Source organism: Hippoglossus hippoglossus, chromosome 14, assembly GCF_009819705.1.
Source record: "Hippoglossus hippoglossus isolate fHipHip1 chromosome 14, fHipHip1.pri, whole genome shotgun sequence".
Classification (NCBI taxonomy): domain Eukaryota; kingdom Metazoa; phylum Chordata; class Actinopteri; order Pleuronectiformes; family Pleuronectidae; genus Hippoglossus; species Hippoglossus hippoglossus.
Genome location: NC_047164.1, coordinates 7453822 through 7474060, shown reverse-complemented (window position 1 = coordinate 7474060; position 20239 = coordinate 7453822). Strand labels below are relative to the sequence as shown.

At 41.6% G+C, this 20239-nt stretch overlaps 1 protein-coding gene across 4 annotated transcripts in view; it reads left to right on the top strand.

Annotated features, from left to right (window-relative positions):
• Positions 1–20239, top strand: part of stk32a (serine/threonine kinase 32A) — a 58917-nt gene that overhangs the window by 15838 nt on the left and 22840 nt on the right. For all 4 annotated transcript variants that reach the window (XM_034606567.1, XM_034606571.1, XM_034606568.1 and 1 more), the window contains 2 exons: positions 3601–3774; positions 17752–17789. In XM_034606567.1, coding sequence (XP_034462458.1) covers positions 3601–3774; positions 17752–17789 — 212 coding nt within the window. The remainder of the gene's footprint in view (positions 1–3600; positions 3775–17751; positions 17790–20239) is intronic.

Below are 20239 nucleotides of genomic sequence, written 5' to 3'. Positions count from 1 at the left end.
AGTTCAAGGAAATGGCCGTTATCCTGGAAGAAGCCAGTGATTCTCTGCCAAGAAAAGAAAAAAGCAATTAAGGTCCAGTTTGCGTCTCCTAACGGCTTGTGACAGCAGCTGCTCCTCCGATTCTTCAGCACCTTAACTAACGGTTTGCTGTTAGCTGTGTTAAGAGGTATTTACACTGTAGGAGACGGAAGTAGAGCGAGAGCGAGAGCGAGAGCGAGAGAGAGAGAGAGAGAGAGCAGGAAAAAGGGACAGAGAGAACAACTAAGACACTTAATCAAAAGATTAATAGACTTGGGGTAAAATGGAGTCCATCCAACAAACGCAGTCTGTTCTCTTGGTCACATTTTTAACCACTGAAAAGTTTGTTTTCCTGCCCTCGGTCACAGTTTTTCAGCTTCTTATTTTTGGTTAGCATATTTTGGGTCATAAATATTTCACACACATTTGGCTTTGCACACTTTTTGCATGCTTGGTTTCGCAATAATGAATGTTTTATTTCCTGTATCATGCTTCTCTCCTTCGCGATATTTTCTCCCTAATGGCCTTCGCCTATATCCTAAAACTAAAGTCTCCATGTGCATGTAGACGGAGCCAAACTTTAGCAGGAGCACTGTGGATGGAGAAGCGTTGTTGACCATCTATGAACTCACTAGTCAGATTTGTGTCCGACCCAAAAGCCACAAATCTTGAATCAAAGTGTGGCATCGTTTTGATATTTAAGAGAATATGATGTGAATGTGACACTCGTTTGATCCGTGCTTCCCCACTCTCTGTGCCAGTGTCATATGATTATCCAACAAATTCCTTCCCTCTCATATGTTCACAAACACATGAACACGCACACACACACACACTGATCCACTCAGTTGCTTCACTCCCTTACATCTAACAGCAGCAAGTGGAACTTTGATTTTTTTCCAGATTCAATTCTCTGTAGACTCCCCATGAAGTCCACTCATCTCAGAATGTCATTTCTTCTCCTTATTCAGGAGAGTCTGGGCGCTACTGTTGGTTCGAAACATTTCAAGATTAATTAGTCTTACATATTACATATCCAAAAAATAAGATTTTGACAGAAAAAGCTTTTTAGTCTAGTTAAGCACATGGTTACATATCTATTATACACATGCACACGCTTGCTCACTATATATGCATATGCTGTACATACTCACAAACAAGTTGGCACATATACATAGATACATACATGCATGCTTGAGTATATAATCACTAATACACGTTTGAACAATGTGTCGATAGAATAACAAACAAAACTGATTTCTCGTGTACAAAAACAGGATAGTACTGACCAAATTAGATTTTTATACTTTTGATTTCTCTTTATTTTAAGTGTTTTCTATCATCATCCTCGATCATTTATCGTCAAGACTCACATCCCAAAAATTGTTAATTTAATTTTCTCTTAATTTAGCATCTGTATTGACTACAGTTAGTGCTATCTTACTAATTTCAAACCCTTTGATCACTGATTTCACTTCTACTTTAACTGTAGCACTCTGTGTGTGCAGGAATCGCTCAGTCAATGCCTGACCTCAATACTTTCTTTCCTTGAAAATGATATTAATTGGTAGAAAACATTTTTCGTGATTGTTGTTGGTAAGTTATTTTATAATAGCATATAATGTTTAAAGACTCAGTTTTAACTGAAACATGGAGTTGAGGTAGAAGAAGGACAGCATTGTATGAGACTGTGCATCTTCACGCTGCTCTTTGTGACATTGGCAATATGTGCATCTTCAGGACCGGCCGTCTCACAGATAGTCTTTCCACACTCGGAGGCAATCAGATGTTAAGTGGCCTCAGCATTATCTGAGCCTCAGCAGACAGTTTGGAGTCAGCTCAATCAATCCCCATCCATCCAGGGCAGAAAAGCACCAACACCGAGGAAAAGGAGTTCACCTATGTGGCAAAAAAAATTAACTACCCCAGGTCATTGTGCTTTGACTTTGACTTAAACCTCTCAGAAGTGTTCAGTAAATTTGTACCGTCTGTGTTTCTAATCAGGAACTCACTAAACGGCTTAAAAAGGGAGGTGGTGTTCTCCAAACTTACAGGAGATCTGAAGTTGCACATGTAGGACGTCGTGTTGCACACTGTACACAGAGCAGTGCTTCAGGCGAGCCAGGAAATCTTTGGCTTGCGCAATTTCTTTCACATGAATTTTGCATAAATTAGCTTCTTGTGGGAGAGACACTAATTAGCTCATCGTTTAGAGAGGGAGTGGGGTGGTGGTGGTGGTGGTGTGTGGGGGGGGGGGGGGGTGCCTGGCCCCAGCAGGATGCTCAGCATGTAAAATCAGTGATGATTTGAGCAACAGCTTCTTAAACGGCGACACGAGGAGCTGCATGCTGACACCATGGTCCTGCTCTGCATGACTGATGGGTGATTAGATGAATGACCACCAAGGTGCATGCCCCCCCCCAAAAAAAACATTATCGAGCTACAAATACATTTTACGCGATTGTGAAACTTTCCGTATCGGTGACACCAAAGCAGACAATTCCATTTTCCTGCAAAAATCTTTTACACCACATTAACAAAAGGAATATTTAATAAGAGTAATGTTTTTATAAAATAGCAACAGTGTGATGGGAAAGCTGCTCAGCGTCTCAGAGAGACAGAAGCAGGACGTGGAGCCATCTGAGCAGAGAGTGTTGCTGAGAAGAGGCAGATTGTTATTGAGCTAAACAGTTAAACATTTTCATGCCGCCAATGTTGATGGGATAGAAGACATGTAAACAGCAACGTGCCAGAATAATCGATTTGTTGATCATTGCAAAGTCTACAACCTGTCTAAATTGCATGTTGTCTCTATATGTCTCTTCTGTCTTCGATCATAACAGCTTCGTTCTGAGCTGGTTGGTATTAAAGAGTATTTCCTCAGGCAGGACTGAGCCTGTACGTACAGTAGCTGCTCCTCCTGCAACATGAAGCAGAGTGATGAGTGTTTTCCTTCTGCTTGGTTTGAGACACAAAGAGCAGATAACCTCAAACACCCCTGGAGGCTCCGGAGTCGGTGTTTTCAGACGTCACGGGGCTGAAACACTGATGGGTGCTTTTGTCTTGTTTGTTCTCGTCGAAACCTTCAGTACTAAGGTCTTGAAAAATACTGTCTTGTAAAGGCTGATTTGCCTGAGGAGCAGAAAGGCTGACATGAGTTCAATTTGCACTTGTCACCCTCTTTTATTGCTGATGGGTTTTTGTTTTTGTTTACAGAAAGATAATAAAATCGGTTTGACAACCCACAATCTTCGAGCATGGCTTCGGTTTGAGCTATTTTCACGGTGTTGGTGTCTCTTCTTAATCACTGATCTATGGTAATGTGTGATTTTTTTTTTTTTCCCCGCTCACTTTTTATTCTCTTCCCTCATTTACCTGTTCTCTCTTCTCCTGCAAATTGCACATCTCCATATTTACCCTCCCCTCTGTTGCTGATTTGTGTTTTTGCCCTTTTCTCATCCTCTCGATCATCACTGTTATTTCAGCTTTCATTTCTCTGTTTCTTTGTCTTCCCTTTCTTCCTTCTACGTCTCTATTTATCTCTTTCCCCCGTCAATATGACCACCTGCCTTCTCCCTGCAGGTATTCCTTCCAGGACGAGGAGGACATGTTTATGGTGGTGGACTTGCTCCTGGGAGGCGACCTTCGCTACCACCTCCAGCAGAACGTCCACTTCTCGGAGAGCACCGTCAAACTCTACATCTGTGAATTGGCCCTGGCTCTTGGGTACCTCCGCACCAAGCGCATCATACACAGGTGAGAATTTTCTCTCCACTGAACCATTGAATCCCCCTGTTTTTATTCATAATAAGGAAGAGGGATGGTGTTTAAGAGGCTGCCCCATTATTTATCTTTTCTTTCATAGTATATTTTCCCTTGTTTTTCCACCACAACCAGGTATGAGCATCAAGCACCCTGGTGTTCTTTTCTCCTTGGCTGTCCACTTCTATGTTATTTTCTAATATGACTGCCCCACCGCTGCGCAGAAAGGTCAAGCTATCTTGACATGAAGGTCACACCTGACAGAACAGTTTACCCTGAGCCGCAGACTATGGCCATCGCGAAATGCACCGGTTCAGTGCTGCCTCATCTAATTTGTAAAATGCAGGTTAAGTGCTTTTTAGGCAGAAATATCTTTGGCTATGGCAGACCCACGGATTTTCAAGGGCAACAAAGACATGGCTACAGCCCAGAGTGACTCAAAGAGCTCAGGGTATCTAGGATACATCGGTGCAGCCAAAAGAACACTGAGGACTGACAAATGTGAAGTTTACCTCAACCTAATAAGACAAAAAAAACCTGTGTCATATTAAATAGTTATTTTCATTTGCTTTACCAATTACATCTGGGATAAAACATCTTCACTGCTATTTTTTACTGATCCAGCAATACAGATCAAACAGAGGACGTGAGCGTGGGTGGTTCTCAGAGTCCTGGATTTGAGTCCAACTAGTGCAGTGCCCATTCTAAACCTGCCTGTTTGGCAGGCGCTGTGGTAATGCTGGTTGCAGCTTTCCCTCTGAAAGTGTAAAGGTGACCTTTGATTCTCTGCATGTAAAGACTGGCTGCCGGACTCGACTCCATACGCAGAACGTGAAGAATCAGCTGCCGTTTTCGTGATGGTGTTGTTGTGACTGACTGTCACTTAAATTGATGAGTCCCAGCTGCTGCTGCTATCGAGCTCCTGTAGACTGTTTATTTAAAGTTTATTAATATTAAACATGTCCAAATCACACCAAATGTGACACTGCACTACCTGAGGCCCTAAGGAATAGGGAATAGGAATAGCCAAGCTGATGAACGGTTTTGGAGATATGCAACAAACAGACAGAGACTCTGGAATTCAGATGTCTTGTGATGTTGCCATAGCTTCTTAAATAGATTTTTAATCTCAGTGGTTAAAGAAAACTCTTAGAAACAGGCTCAAAATAATAGTTTGCTCATGCCGATGAAAAACGTACACTCCTGTCTAGAGTGTAAAAAAATACACTGATGTAACCAGTACATGTACTGTATCAATCAATCAAATTTTATTCACAAATCACAATTTGTCTCATAGGGCTTTAACAGGGTGTGACATCCTCTGCCCTTAACCCTCAACAAGAGTAAGGAAAAACTACTAAAAACCCTTTTAACAGGGGTAAAAAGAAGGTAGAAACCTCAGAGAGAGCCACATGTGAGGGATCCCTCTCCCAGGATGGACAGAAGTGCAATAGATGTCAAGTGTAAAGGAGAACATCACCAAGATAAAGGTTTTAGCAGCATTGATAAGGGTAAACATTTTGAAGCATAACTGAAGGTCAGTGAATTGATGGATTATTGTCAGTAATGGTCAAGTGTCTGAGGAGAAATACTATGTATCAAGCAGTCCTGCTGCAATCATAGTCTATGGTCAGCAGCCAGCAAGATCACGATCCACCATCAAGATCGGATGCCACTATAGTCCACAGTCATTGTCCACTGCCGCCATTAGGATCCATCATCAGCTGCCACCTCGGTCGTGATCCACCCCCATTATCAGATGCCAACACGATAAAGGATCCGCCATTATTATCACGATCAGCCAGCACGATACAGAATCCGTCATACTGGATCCACCATTACGATCTCTGATACGCGATCCACAGATCCTAATCCATGATGTGGCCACAGCCGCGGCCCTGGATCTGCGGACGATAAGGCAAAGGGACTCCGGGGAAGAAGTCAAGTCAGTAATATGCATTGACGAGATATGAATTTCTTTGATGTGATAACGGTTGAGAAGAGGAAGGAGAAGCTGGAAAGAGAAGCTCCGAGTGTCATGTGTCCCCCGACCTTCTAGACCTATAGCAGCATAACTAAGAGCAGGTCTAAGACAAGCCTGGACCGGCTCTAACTATAAGCTTTATCAAAAAGGAAGGTTTTAAGCCTACTCTTAAACGTACAGATGGTGTCTGCCTCCTGAATTGAAAGTGGGAGATGATTCCATAGGAGAGGAGCTTGATAGCTGAGAGCTCTGGCTCCTACTCTACTTTTAGAGACTTTAGGGACGACAAGTAAGCCTGAATTCTGGGAGCGCAGTGCTCTAGTGGGTTGATAAGGTACTAACAGCTCCTTAAGGTATAATGATGCCATATAACACCAAACAAAATATTAAACTAATAACGTTTTACGAAACAATACTAAAGAAGGGAATACCTGTGTACATTGAATTCAATATTTCTGAGGCCTTATTTAAATAATATCAAAATCACCTCTTATATAAAATGTTCCGGTCCCTGCAGGATCCCTGTGAGCAAAAGAGTAAACATAGAAAAAGACAGGGCGGCTTCTCTGTTCACGAGGAACATCATTGCCATGGAGAACAGTAACTTATCAACACTGCCTGACAACAAATTACACCATTTAACTCAAAGTAGCCTGCTCGCTGTTATCCATGCTTTCAGACCTCCATAGGAAAGAGAGAGAGAAACAAGTGGGATATATTATTAATTTGCTCATTCACTCCGTCCATGGAGGGAGATGAATATTTAAATTATGTTTTCTATTTTAGTGCTGGAGAGGACAGACTTGCCACTTGATGTGCAGGTGTCAGGGGCGTTTGTTTAGATGGAATCAACATCTCTTCAATCTGCATTCATTAGCTTCAAATAGGAAGAGGAGCTGAGAGTAACTCGTGGCTCATCTCTATGGAAATTGAATTTCTAATTTCCTCCCCAAGATGTGGACAAACTGACTTTGGTGCTGCGAGTGACAGCACTTACATCCCTGAGAGTGAGTGTGTGAATATGCACATGGGCATGTATATACATTAATCTTCTGCTGGTCTTTCATGATTTTGATGATGAGAGGAGTAATGATGGTAATCTTCGCATAATTTGCATTCAACATGACGGTAAAATGATTATGTTGTTTACAAGTTTGATTATGACTACGGCTGAATATGGTCGTCAAGCGCTTAGTGATGGAAAGATGTCCGCTTGAGTGAAGCTTAGCTACTGTATACTTCAATAACTTTCAATGAGATAAAAGCAAATAGCTAATCCTCATGCTGTACACTTGAGAGGAACGGCTCTCTCTAACTTCAGCTTTTTCCACTGTTGTGTTGTGTATTGTACTGGAAACCAGTGGGGTTGGTATGAGAAAGCTAACCTGTGATGTGTTGTCATGGTCATTTACTCTAAACTCTATTCACCATGTTATTACAGGGTGGAGGAAACAGAAGGAGAATATGGGATATTTCCATAATCCAGTGTTGCTTGTATAACAGATAATGGTTCAAATAATGGATTTTATAGTTTTGAAAGGTTAAACAAACTAATTTAAGATAAATTAAATTTGAGTTTTTTCAAGATGATCGAGCTGGCATTCAAGATGGTGTCATCAGCATAGAACTGACAAGGTAGTGCTCAATGAAAAAAAAAAAAAACATGTATGGAGCAAATAGCAGAGGCCCTATATCCTCATGGTAAAGCTTTAGTCAATATTTGGGGATTTGAATTAAAACCATCAGCCAAAAGGTGTCTATCCCACCTGGGCTCTGGTCAGAAGCACAAACAGAAGAATTTACCTCAGGAATATGAATAAATTCTTCTGTTAGCTTAGAAATCACTATGTTTGGATTTTAGGTTTTGCCGTGGTTAGGATAAGCATGAATATATAATCACACCTGACTGGGAATAGAACAACAGCAATGAAAACCACAGACGTCTCTGTGTTTATTGCTAATTATTTGCATTGATGAGCTCTCGCACTGTATGCCGTATAAGCGTATGGCAAATATGAGCAATCTCAGAGGAACGAGAGAAGTTAACAACAAGAGTTCAGCTAATCTTGGCTGCGCCTGCACGGAAAATAATAGAGAGGAGCGTCATCATGGGAGAGAAGAGGAGCCTCTGAGCATGAAGAATGATGCAAGATGAGAGTTGATTTAATTCCTCCATGTTATTAAGTGGAGGTGGATGGTGCGTGATTATGTTGTGGATGTTACACACCAAGATAATTAAAAAAAAGAAACAATAATTTAGATTTATTGCAACTTGGGTCTCAATTGAATTATATAGTCTATAAGTTTGTATTGGTTATGAAAATATATTCTCACCAAACTAAACGCAGAGTGAAATTATCAACACTTACTTATTTGGAGGGTAAAATTGCAGAAGCGAATTAGAATGTGGGTGCTAATGTCTGGACGATAAGCCCAACGATAAAGCCGATAGTCTGTAAACTGTGATGGGTGATTATCAGAGACAGTTTGGGGGAGAATTTCTAAATGATTTGCCATTTGCTCGGCAAAAACAGTCCAACCCTCGTGTAAATGCCTGTTCATCCATTTCTTTGTTAAACATTTTGCAACTCGAGTGTATATTCTTCAGCAGATCAGATCAAATGGATGACATGTATGCAGCTTGTTGTTATAGGCTACTAGAGGTCATTTCCAGTATTTGCGTTATGAGTCAAATCAATGTGTCATACACTGTATCTTCTTTAACCCAAGTCACTATGTCAGTCTGTGTTTTTAACCCCCCGAAACCCTCTGAGGAGTTTGAATTACTAACAACGGAACGAGTCTCAATTAGACGACACCTTCAGAGACTTGACAAGTGGAAAGATAAATGGCGAGCGCATGACAGGGACAGACACGTTTGTGTGTTTTGCGGTTTGTGGGGGCGTTGTGTGTGTATGTCTACCTCACCACAGGCTCTTTGACATCAACACCACTTATTACTGGTTCAATCCTCAGGTGCATTTTAGTGCCTCCTGGACTCCTCGTAATGGAAAAGATTGTCAGCCATGCAGCACTCTGAACAAGTCAATATGCCTGCGTTTCATTTAGGGATTATACTTCCCATTTAAGAGGTTAAGGGACTAATTGTTTGGCTCTTAACAAACTGACAGAGATAGATAGTGATGCTTCAGACATTTTATACATTAAGAGTAAGGCATCAATAATGAAAATATTGTTGATGAGATTGGACATAATCCAAACAAAATAGAGCATTTATAAAATACCTCAGGAACATTATATATGGTTGTGTTCTCATTTAATTTACCTTATTTTAGTAAAGATAAGCAGTTGTTGATTGTTGTTGAACAAAGAAGAAAAGCTGTGTTTTTAGATGTGTCACTTTTACTAGTTTCATGAAAATGTCTGAACATCTTCAGAACAATCAACATCACCATTGTAGTGTATTTTGACTAATTTGTCCAATTCACAACATCCTTCAGTTCCAAATGTGTATTAATCCACGTCTGAAAATAGTCCCCAACAGAAATACTCTTTCCTCTCATTTGAGTAAAGTTCGCTACAATACTAAACTGAATCTATTCGAATAAAAGACAATATGCTCGTCGCACAAGTTTTTCAGCTTCAAGTAAACCAAATGGGGAACTTTTGCAAAGAATTGCGAGACAGATTAACACATTGTTGGTTTCGGTGTTGCCATGGAAATCATGCAGGGTGTTTTTTTCATTCAGATTCCTTTTCAAATGAGCCGAAGCGTATTGAGACCCAGCTGTTGCATGGAGTAAGCCTATTTCAGCCTAGGAGGAGGATTCTCTATCGCAGGCTCTGATCTCTTTTCTCATCTCTTCCGCCTCCCTCTCTCTCTCTCTCACACACACACACGCACGCACACAGTATAAAGTACCTTTCCATCATAATCTCCCTCAGCATCGCTCTACCTCTTTTCCCCTCCTGTGCTATTTTCTCTACCGACTGTACTTTTATTTTTTCCCATGCTCCTCTCTCCCTCCACCCTCATTTCTCAGTCTTAGGTTGTTCAGGGTCTGACTCGTTCTCCGTGGGAGTGGCACGGAGAACGTGTGCTTCAAATAATTTATTTGCTCCTTCATCCCCTTCTCGTCCAGGGGGCCTGTAGCCCAGGCTGCCGAAGGGAATACGCTCTTAATTCACCTTTCTGGTTAATTGAAGGTGAAAGAGGAGTCTCAGTGGGTCTTCGGTTCTTAAAACGAAGGGACGTTCCGTAGCACCGCAGATTGCGTGGAGGCAGACAAAGTCATTACTCTTCCTCTCTATCAGCTCCCCGAAACGGAGAGCGTTTGTCATGTCTTCAAGTGAAGTATTCTTTATTCATGGAGTGTGTTAATGTTTTATTGTCCAGCAGAAGAGGAAGAAAAAAAGAGGAACCGTGAGGGAGGAGAGAAAGGGTGGGAGAAATTATACGCTCATATTTCATAAATGCAGATTAAGGTGCCAGCTGGTGCCGATTTTACACCACGAATCTGGGAATTGAGCATTATCGCTGTGGGAAATCTCCCACGGCTCGACCCAGCTCGCGGTGGCAGATTAGCCCATTGGAGGAGGTTTGCGCTCTGAACACGATGGAATGTTTACCAGCGAGTCTGCTCCGAGAAATGATCACTAATTACCTGCTTGTGTATCTAAGTCGAAATGCCTGCCTGTCGCAGAAAGGAGGAGAGAGACGTAGGCAGACAGCAGTCAGGGAGATAAAGGCAGAGATAGGGAGTTAAAGAGCCCAGACGGAGAGGGTGGAGAGGAGCTGACATTTTTTAATCTTTCTGATGCGGTGAATTTTTAGTGCCGACTGGCTGCTTTCAGCTTTGCACTCTCCGACTCCCAAAACTCAGCTGCAAATTAGACCGGGGACTTGTCAGGCCAGACTTTGTCAACCATTCGCATTCAGAATGTGTCACTGAATAAGGAATGAACATCCCTCAGCTCGAGAGCTACTCTCAGACACACACACACACACAGATAGACAATCTACATGCATGTGCACGAACACAGCGACAGGCACACACACCTGTGCCCTTCTCACACTTGTCAGAGCGGTTTGTCTTTAGCAGAGAGAAGTGAGGCTGAGTGAGAGACGCAGCAGTTAGCTGGGTTGGAGCTGTTTGCCTCCGTGGGTGTAGTTGGGCTTTCAATTCACGTTCAAAGGCAGCGGCTGTCTGACTCGCTCCTCAGTGGCTGGTGGGCGTGGGTACTCAGAGCTGAGGGCTTCTCATACTGCTTCTCTATGCATTTCTATGCACTTAAACTGTATTGTATTGTGCTCATGTGTATTTATGCGTGTGCTGCTTGTTGGGAGTGTGTGTTCTTGCCGAGCTGTGGGCTTTTCTCGAACAGGTCTTTAGTTTTTTTATATTCTGGAACAGAGAAGAGAGGCTACTGACGCCCTGAAAAATCCAGTAGACTATACTCAGAAATAGTTTCATCTTTGAAATTTCAAGTTTAATTTAAGGGGAAAACCGATAAAAGATATTAGATGGGTGAGAACAAGAAACAGACAAGACTAAATGCCACTACATGTCAAAAATATTATTCATAGCACAGAGAATTAATCACAGTCGAGATTCGTTAATCGTTTAAATTGTCTTTTAGCAAAAATGCCAAATTTTAAATGTCTCTACCTGCAAATATATAACAATTGTTTGGCCAGAAGGTCAGTAGAATAAATTGAAGACCTCGCAAGTTTTGTTATGGGCATTTTTCACAGAGAGCTAAACAACTAAACAATCATTTGGATGACTGAGACAATAAATTGCAAATTAATTAATAATGCGAATAAAAGTTGATTGCCACTGTACTGTCACAAGGAACTTGTTTATAACTCCCAAATTAACTGCAGAACCAATAAGCACATAACAATGCAACTATAAGTAAAATGTTCTGAATGTGTGAATCGATAACAACTGTGGGTTCTATCATCAGAGCAGAAAAAAGAAGTGTCTTACTTCACAGACCTGTGTGTGTTCATAGGTGGCCGCTCCCTATGTGTGTCAGCATGTATATACTTTACGTGAATTTCCTTGAATGATCTGAGTGTGTGGCAGTATGGTTGCATGACCTCTGAGTGTGTGTGTGTGTGTGTGTGTGTGTGTGTGTGTGTGTGTGTGTATAAGCCTCCGTTCTCAATAGGTCGGCCTGCTCCAGTGTCAGTTGCGGTATCATATGAGCAGGTAGGGTGCCCAGTTACCCCTCTGCCTCTGATAGAAAGGTGTAATGAGGCCATTAGATCCTGCTAATAGCTTGTAGGGCCAGTCAACCGAGAGAAAAGCCGAGGGGATCAACTTGCACCCAGTTCTCCCGACCCTCCGTCTTCACTCAGAGGAGCGCCACATTTCTTACGACCATTCTTCCCTTTGATTTTTCCCTTTTACTCAACTTGCTCTGTGTACCTACCCCTCTTCATTTACCCTTTACTCACTGTATCTCCTCCTTTCTTTTTCTTTTCTGGCCGAAGCCATTTCTTTGAACCCTCACTTATTTTCCCAATTTATCCAACACATTTAGTTTTCTCTGAAATAGTCACTATCCCCCCCACTCTCCCAGTTCATTCACCTAACTCTTCATCTTTTTCACTCCCTTCCCAGTCTGACCTGTACATCTCCAACTATCTCTCCCTATTCATCCCTTTTACGTATTCTCTCTCAGTTGGTATTTGTATATTTTATACACCTACTTTATATTTCCCTCCTCGCCGCTCCGTCTCTCTCTGTCACTCTTTTTCCTGCCGAGTGATTCATACACAGGTGTCTATTCATATGTAAAGTGCTTTGGATCATTGTAATGTAGTTTTGCTGTTTATGCCTCAGGGACAAAAAAAATATATAAAACCAGAAAATCCTAATGGCTCCAATTTCATATCCTACAGCAGTGACAAAAAGAATGAGTGATGATTACAAATTGCTAACCTCATAGTTTATTGTCAGGACGCTGCAGGTTATGTCGTCAGAAGCTGCAGTAACACAAGTTTGGCCAAACATTAACACACTTGTGCGCTCTCAGTCTCGTGGGGCTTTTTGTCGTGTCACCTCTAAGTGGCTTGCAGATGGTCGAGCTGTCACCTAGCCGAGCCGACCCGTCTTCACACAGCTCCGGTGCGACCGCCGCTGCAAGAGACCCCATCTGGTTCTCAGCACTAATAGATGATGCACTGCAGTTATACATAATAAACAGGAGCAGGTGACAACTCAAATCGGTCTCTTTTACTATAGGAGGTTTCTAATGTTTTCTAACGACTGTAATCAAACTTATCGCTGCCCGTGGCTACAATGACGTGGCTTTAAAACAACAATGGCTGGATGACAACACTGAGTTCTCATTCAATACGGAGCTACGGGAGAAAAAAAAAAAAGATCCCATGAATATTAACAACGCTCTTTCCCTAGACATTGTCTTTGCAGAGCAGACTGACCTACTTTTCATTATCACAATTTTCTTGAGAAAGACTCGCTGTAATTGCTGGGTAATTCTTTTATGTCAGCTTCTGTGAAAGGAAAACAGAATTTAGTTCACGAATCATTAAACTGAATGCAACTGAGAAGCTGTGTATTGATTATGACTGTTAGAATAGGCCTCATAAGTCTAAGAGACGTAATAAATATTGGCTGTTTTAGTGTAAAACCCCTCGAGTTGAGCCCATTGACGAAGTTTGACCCTGATGAAGGACGAAAGCTAAAACACGTCAGTCGAACAATGAAGTTGTTTTATATACTGCAGGTGCTGCTGGAGTTTTGACCTCTTTGGTTGTTTGATTTCTTTTATATAAATCTTATCATTTTTGAATTATTGGTGCCAAACTGTTTTTCGAAAATTTATATTTATTAGTTTTCAGTTTATTATAATGTCACTGATATGCAGGGATATGAAAACTTAAAGTTTATAGAATAAACAATGCAAAAAAGATATGCAGTTCTGTTTATATTTAGGTAAAATATTTTTACGGTTTATATATTTGGCTATTCTTCTTATTCAGTTATTTATAATAAAGTTTACGGTTAAATTGTAAAATATCAAGTTTCAATTATCTTAAGGGTTCGATAATAACATCTTAGGAATAATCAAGATGATAAATAAATTTGTTTATATGCCTACATATATCCTATTGGTCACGGCATTGGCACCAAAATTGATAAAGTAAATAAAGTAATGCTACACACTTCGCCTCGCATTCACACACGTCCACTATAAATTGAAGCCTTGTGAAAGTTAACTAGTGTTCCAAACAGATACAGCTGTGGAGGGTGTGTGAAACTGTGTACAGAGCTGAAACAAAGGGTTAAGTTGCTCCTATATTTCCACTCACAGAAGAACAAATCAGTTATGGTCATTATCATCACCTCTACCTCAACAGCCTGGCTTTTACCACACGTCATCTCCTAATGGGGCTCGCCACTTTGCTCCATCTCTTTAGTTGTCTTTTCCTCCCCTTCTTGTCCCGTGGCTTCACAATGGCGGCATGGCCTTTAAAGAGGCTTCCTTGTTCTCACTTAAAGCGGCCACACGTGCCCATGCTCTCCGCCTCCGTGCCAGCCTTTGAGGCAAATGTCAGCTAATTAAGCCTTACATGACCGACCTTTCTTACCCCCACCTGAGCCTGCGCCACTTGATCCGCCAAAGCACCCACCAGCCGAGCTCGATGCAACAGGTTGTCCTCGTCTCCGGGGGTGTGTGGCATAGAAACACACGGGTGCACACAACACGCAGGTCAGCGTGGCCTTTGATGTGCTAAAAACCGCTGAGTTCCTACGGGGCGGGAGACTTAATTAGAGGAGACGCTCGCTGTCACCCGGAGCTACAGTGTTACAGAGCTGCAGCCTCGGAACTGTTGTGATTCATCAAAACACATGAAAGTCTTCTCGGCCAAGAAATCAAGGTTCTTACTGCAGCTGATGCATGAAAATCTCCAACAACTGGTCATCTGAAATTCAAGAGCTCGCCCTCAATCAACTTGTCTGAAACGCAAAGTTGAGACCCCCCTCAGGAATATATACTATTTTGACTTCACCTTCCCGGCTATTGTGCAAACCACAGGCACCCTCTCAAATGTCGTCATTCAGTACCATCGATGTCAACCTCAGGATATCCTCTGATCATTAAGCACAAATGGAAGGTTTGAGAATGGCTGCTGAATATTGAATATCATCTCTCCGAGTTCAAAGCATTTTTAAAGCTGTGGGGGAACGTTCCAGGGAGAAGCTGAGAACACTCTGTACCCCTGCTCCGTTTCAATTTCAGTCTGCAGCTACACAAATGTGACAACATGTACTGTGCGCATAGCCGAGGAGAGGATGGTAATTATCAGAATCTGACATTGTCCATCAGCGTTCGTGGGTTTAAAAAAAAAAAAGGGAGAAAGTTAAATATGATTAAAGGAATGGTCTGCGTGGCACAGACAGAGTTATGGTGTGAAAGAAAGAGCGATAACAGAGTCAAGGACAAATAAAGATCAGTGACAATGAGGAAAAATATTCATTGCTTTGAATAAGAAAAAATGTCCAGGAGGGACGTCAGTGTTGGGCACTGATCTCTTCTTTGAAGTGACCGCTCGTCATCAGGGACCTTGGTATTGTTGAGTGTCATTTTTTAATCAGCGTGTAACAATTTGGGAATTCGTCGTCTTTGTGCTCCTCTTGAATATGCTGTTAAAATTCATCATTCTCTTCATAGAAACTGTGGAATGTGTGTACGGAATATTTAACAGGCCACCCACAGTGCATTGCTTTCATGAGAGGAGCTGGCGATTTGGAAACGACAACAAAACAACCGCAACAAGCTGAATGTGGAAATAAAGAAAAGCTAAATAAATGTTAAAAGACAAATATGAATATTAAATCAATGTATATACAACTATGAAATAATACATGGAAATATATAGAAACAAATTGGGTTCATTAACACCTCTTTATATAGTCAATCTAAATAGTTAAATTAAAATAATAGTTTTGTATTAACATATAAAAGTATTCACCGCAACCTGAGTTGTGAATTTACCTACCTACTTTAATTATAAACATTTGTAGTAATTTCTCTTAAAACCGGATCTAATAAATCTTTCAGTGTATAGATTTTTCTTCTAAGTACGGACTCCAGCACAATGTGGAGTAACTGTTTTCTTCTGGACGCCATTTGGATTCATGTGGCATCGCAAAAAAAAGAAATAGCTTGAGAAAAAAAGATCTGCTTAGAAAACAGGAGAAAAACAGAAAACGCAACAGAGGATGAGAAATGAGCAGAAGCATCGAGAAGAGCTTCATCTTACACCTGTTTCTGTTCTCATGTGTCTCCGCTGCACTCCCACACCTTCACCTGCTGTCACAGATGTGACCCCCCCCCTCACATATGTATATTAATTTATTGTCATCACACACCTGTTATACACACTGCTGCAAACACAATGCCATGCCAAAGTTACAAAGTGAAGTTTTATTAATCATCAGTGAAGCGAAATGATTCAACACAATGATGAGTCAACCTACTTTCTATTCACCTCTTGAAAAGCTTTGACACGTGAGGATTTTTCCGGATAAATATTACTGTGGCATGCAGCAGAAAACAGTGGTTTTGCTTAGAATAGACGAAGAAGAAGAGCGGGCGAGGGCAGACAAGGAGCGGAGTGCCACCTACAGAAACTTAAACGTCATCGTCAGTGACTAAGAAATCGCCCACACTGTTTAAATTATTTGATTCATTGTCAGGCAGGAGCACTACAGTCATTATTGCTAAAGGCTTCACAACAAGCCAAAGTCAAGGATCTTTCTTTTTTAAAGGAAGCAAATATGTGACGATGTGATGAGACTGTGGTGACTAATACAGTCATAGACCAGAGGCGTCATCTCACTCTGACAGAACTGCTCTTATTTGATTGCTGCCGTGTTAAATAATTCCTATGACTGGTCTGAAGTCTTCACTGTAACATGACGTCAAGACTTATTTCCTTGTGTAAAGTAAACTAAACTTTAGGGCATGACGCATGATGTTCGTGGGGATGTTTAAGCAAGTTCCTGTACCAAAGCAATGAAGCAGGTTGTTTTTTCAGTAGTTCAAAATGCTCAAAATTTTACTTTAGTTTTTAGTGAGCTGCCTCTAATGCTTGTGAAGTCGTGCTTAAGTTTTAAACCTCATCATCTCCAACCTCCTCCTTTAACGTAGTGGACTGCAAATCCAGGTCTTCAAAATCAAGTATTTCAAGAGCTCGTTGTGGTGCTGCTTCAAATCGTCTTAATGAAAATGGAAATGTAAAAAATGTTAAAAAGCAGTGATGTAACGTCACAGTGAAGAGCTCATAGTGAAGCTGTGTGGTGGTTAAAGCAACACAATGCATGAGTTGCTAAGCAACAGTGGCCTCTACAGCCATAAGTGGTTAACACATCTGTTGGCCTCCAACTCGGTTGAGAGATTTTATGGACAGGAAACCAATTCTATCTATCACATGAACGTAGTGTTGACTCACTGAAATGACTCATAGTCATGATCGCCTGCTTCCTGACGCGATAACGACACAAGTGCCCTAATCTACATATCTAAGCTGAATGCTGTTATTTTAGTGACTTCCAAATCATTTTAATTTAAGACTATTTGGGCATTACTTTTAAATAAGCTGGTCCTAATTCTGGCAGTTTAAGCCAGTGATTATCATTCAATAAAAAATATCACACAAATTCTACATATATACACACACACTCCAAGACTTGCTGTTACATTTACAAACTCAGGAAGGTTTCAGGTGGTTTCTGGTTAAATGGTTATCAAGAAAACCGAACTTTTCATAATCATACTTTACATATATTATTCTGCCAGTAATGTGTAACGGCTCGAATACAAATACAAATCCCACCTCAGCTTATTCTCCAAACAATACTGTTAATAAGAATATGACAAATATTTGTACAGCAATTACATGCCAATCGAAACTGTTCGTTACCATGACTGCACAGTGAAAACACTAACTAATCCCACTGTACTGTTTGTGTTTCCTTTTCCAGAGACATCAAACCTGACAACATACTACTGGACGAGCATGGTAAGACTGGTTTGGATTTTGTAATTGTTTTAACATATGTATATAACATTTGACTTGACTCACATGGTGACCTAACTTGACTTAGCGTCCCAAATTTAAGGCTTGTGCCTCAGGATTTCACCAAACCTCCAGCCTCTGGGATCATTTCTGCACAGATCAAAGTAGTTGCAATGCTCCGAGGCAGGTTTCACACTCATTGCATAGATGAGTGCGCAGCATAAAGATGTAAAGTACCTAATATATTAATTCATTTTATTAAAAGCAGCAGAGGGAAGGAGGGCACAGACTCAGTGTATCTTGGGTTAGAGCCTTCCGATATTTCCTTCGTGTTAGCTGTTTGTTTTTTTCCTCTGAATTATGAAATGGAATAAGAAGGAGTGATGTGATAGCAGGAGTGTGGAGGACAGAACACTATCAAGCCTCCTCCAGAGGAAATCCTGTTCTGAATGATTGATCGAAGCATCAGAGGTTTTAGTGTCAGTTTCAGCTTCTCAGAAATAGGCAAGGGGCCGACACACCCACACACCCGGTGAGAAAACAGGCCTGCAGAGCTGTTTGTGTTTATGTCAGAGGGAGGGCGACGATTGTAAATCAAGGTGAAACTGTGAATTCCTTAATCAATATGGTAATCAAGAAGAATGTTAAAGTACTTCATGTTATGATGCATCCTAGAGAAACATACCGATATACTCAGATACACACATGTGGCTACACCAAACCGAAAAGACTAAACCACGGCTACAGCCTCTTCCACGCCTCTAGAAAGGCCTCTCCCAAAGGCAGCACTGATTTCCCCCCAAACATCCTCCAGAGCAACATTGAGGTTGACCACTGTTTCCTGGCTTTCAGTCTGTATTCCAGTCCCAAAGGATTGTACGTTTGATGGTGCTGTGGTCAGGGCTCTCTGAAGGCTCATCAAATCACTCCACAACAAAGTGGGAACGCTTTTATTATAGATCCGGGATGGGAGCTTTCAGCTTGATCTGTTTATTGGAGACAGGACTTCCATCACATCGTTAGCATTAATAAAAGAAAAACAGGCTCTTACATGAAATGAAACATTGGCTTCATGTGTATAATAATCTGTTGGGTTATATATGCAGAGTGACTACATTAGGAATCATATCATTGTCTCACACCTGGTTCAAGTGATGGAAGTGACGCATTACTGCCGACTGAGAAGTTCAACTTGAAAGATCTAGCTATTGTACACTGCACAAACACCCCTGGTGGTTGGAAGCAGTATAGGTCATGGGACATTGACCAAAAAATGTCTTTATTTTTCCTAGACTTCCTGTCATTTCCTGGCAGTTCTCGTACACATGTATCTCCAATGATCTAGCAAGTTTGGCTAAAGAGTTATTTGAAGCTATAAGACGGGGTGACTCATCATGACTGAAACTGACTTGTGATTGGCCCGAGAGTGTGTATCGAAGGTCCAAGACCATATATGCACATCTGGTTCCAAATGATGTCACCAGTGCAAGATGGCAGCGCCTGTATCCGTATTTTGGCATAATCTTTCCACATTGGGAGGAAGTGGAGATGTGTTCTCCATCTTTATATGCAGTCTATAGAGTGTTGTCATAACAAAATAGCCTGATACCACCTTATATTTCTGGGTAAATATTGCACACACATACACAGACAGACGCCTCCCACGAAAGTCATGAGACTTTAGAGGGCACCAAGCAGCTGCTCAAGAGAGCTGAGGGGGTACGTGGGATGGCAGCCCTGCTGTCACCACAAAATAAGACAAGAAGGAGGGAAGTGATGAGCAGACATTTTGGGAAAGAGAGACTTGTCAAAGGAGGGGAGATGAAGGGGGAGATAAAGAGAACAGAACAAACAGATTGAGGGAGGAGGAGGAGGAGAGAGGCAGCTTGTTCATCCTCAGCCTGATTACAAGATTTCGTGTCAGCACACGTTCACCTGTGGTTTCTCTCTCTCTCGCTCTCTCTCTCTCCCTCTCTCTGTGTGCAACCTCGATAAACCCTCCTCTCCTCCTCATGCCTTCTAGCCACACATCTCCTTTCCAAGTCTAAAACAACATGAGGTATCCGAGGGGGGCTAGCGGGCTGTTTGCTACAGCACACCACATCAATTTTGCAACCTGGAATTGCCTTGTGTTCCTCTGGGAGCTGTTTCTTATGAGGAAAAACAATTTACTCATGCACGTGTGATGTCTCTTTTTTTAATGGCTGAGCCCTGGGATGCTGAGAGATGCTCCAGTAGGGGCGTTGTTTAGGTTGGCCTGAGCACGCACACATACCTACCTATAAAAGCAGACAGTTTATTAAAGGGATATTGTGGGAAAATCATGGCTCGTTCCCCTTCCTAACAAACTGCATTGAGACTCTCAGTCCCTGCAAGTTAATATGATAATGACGCTGCATTAGGTTGTATGGCCTGCCATGTTATACATATCTTCATGTTCTCATAGTGTTCTC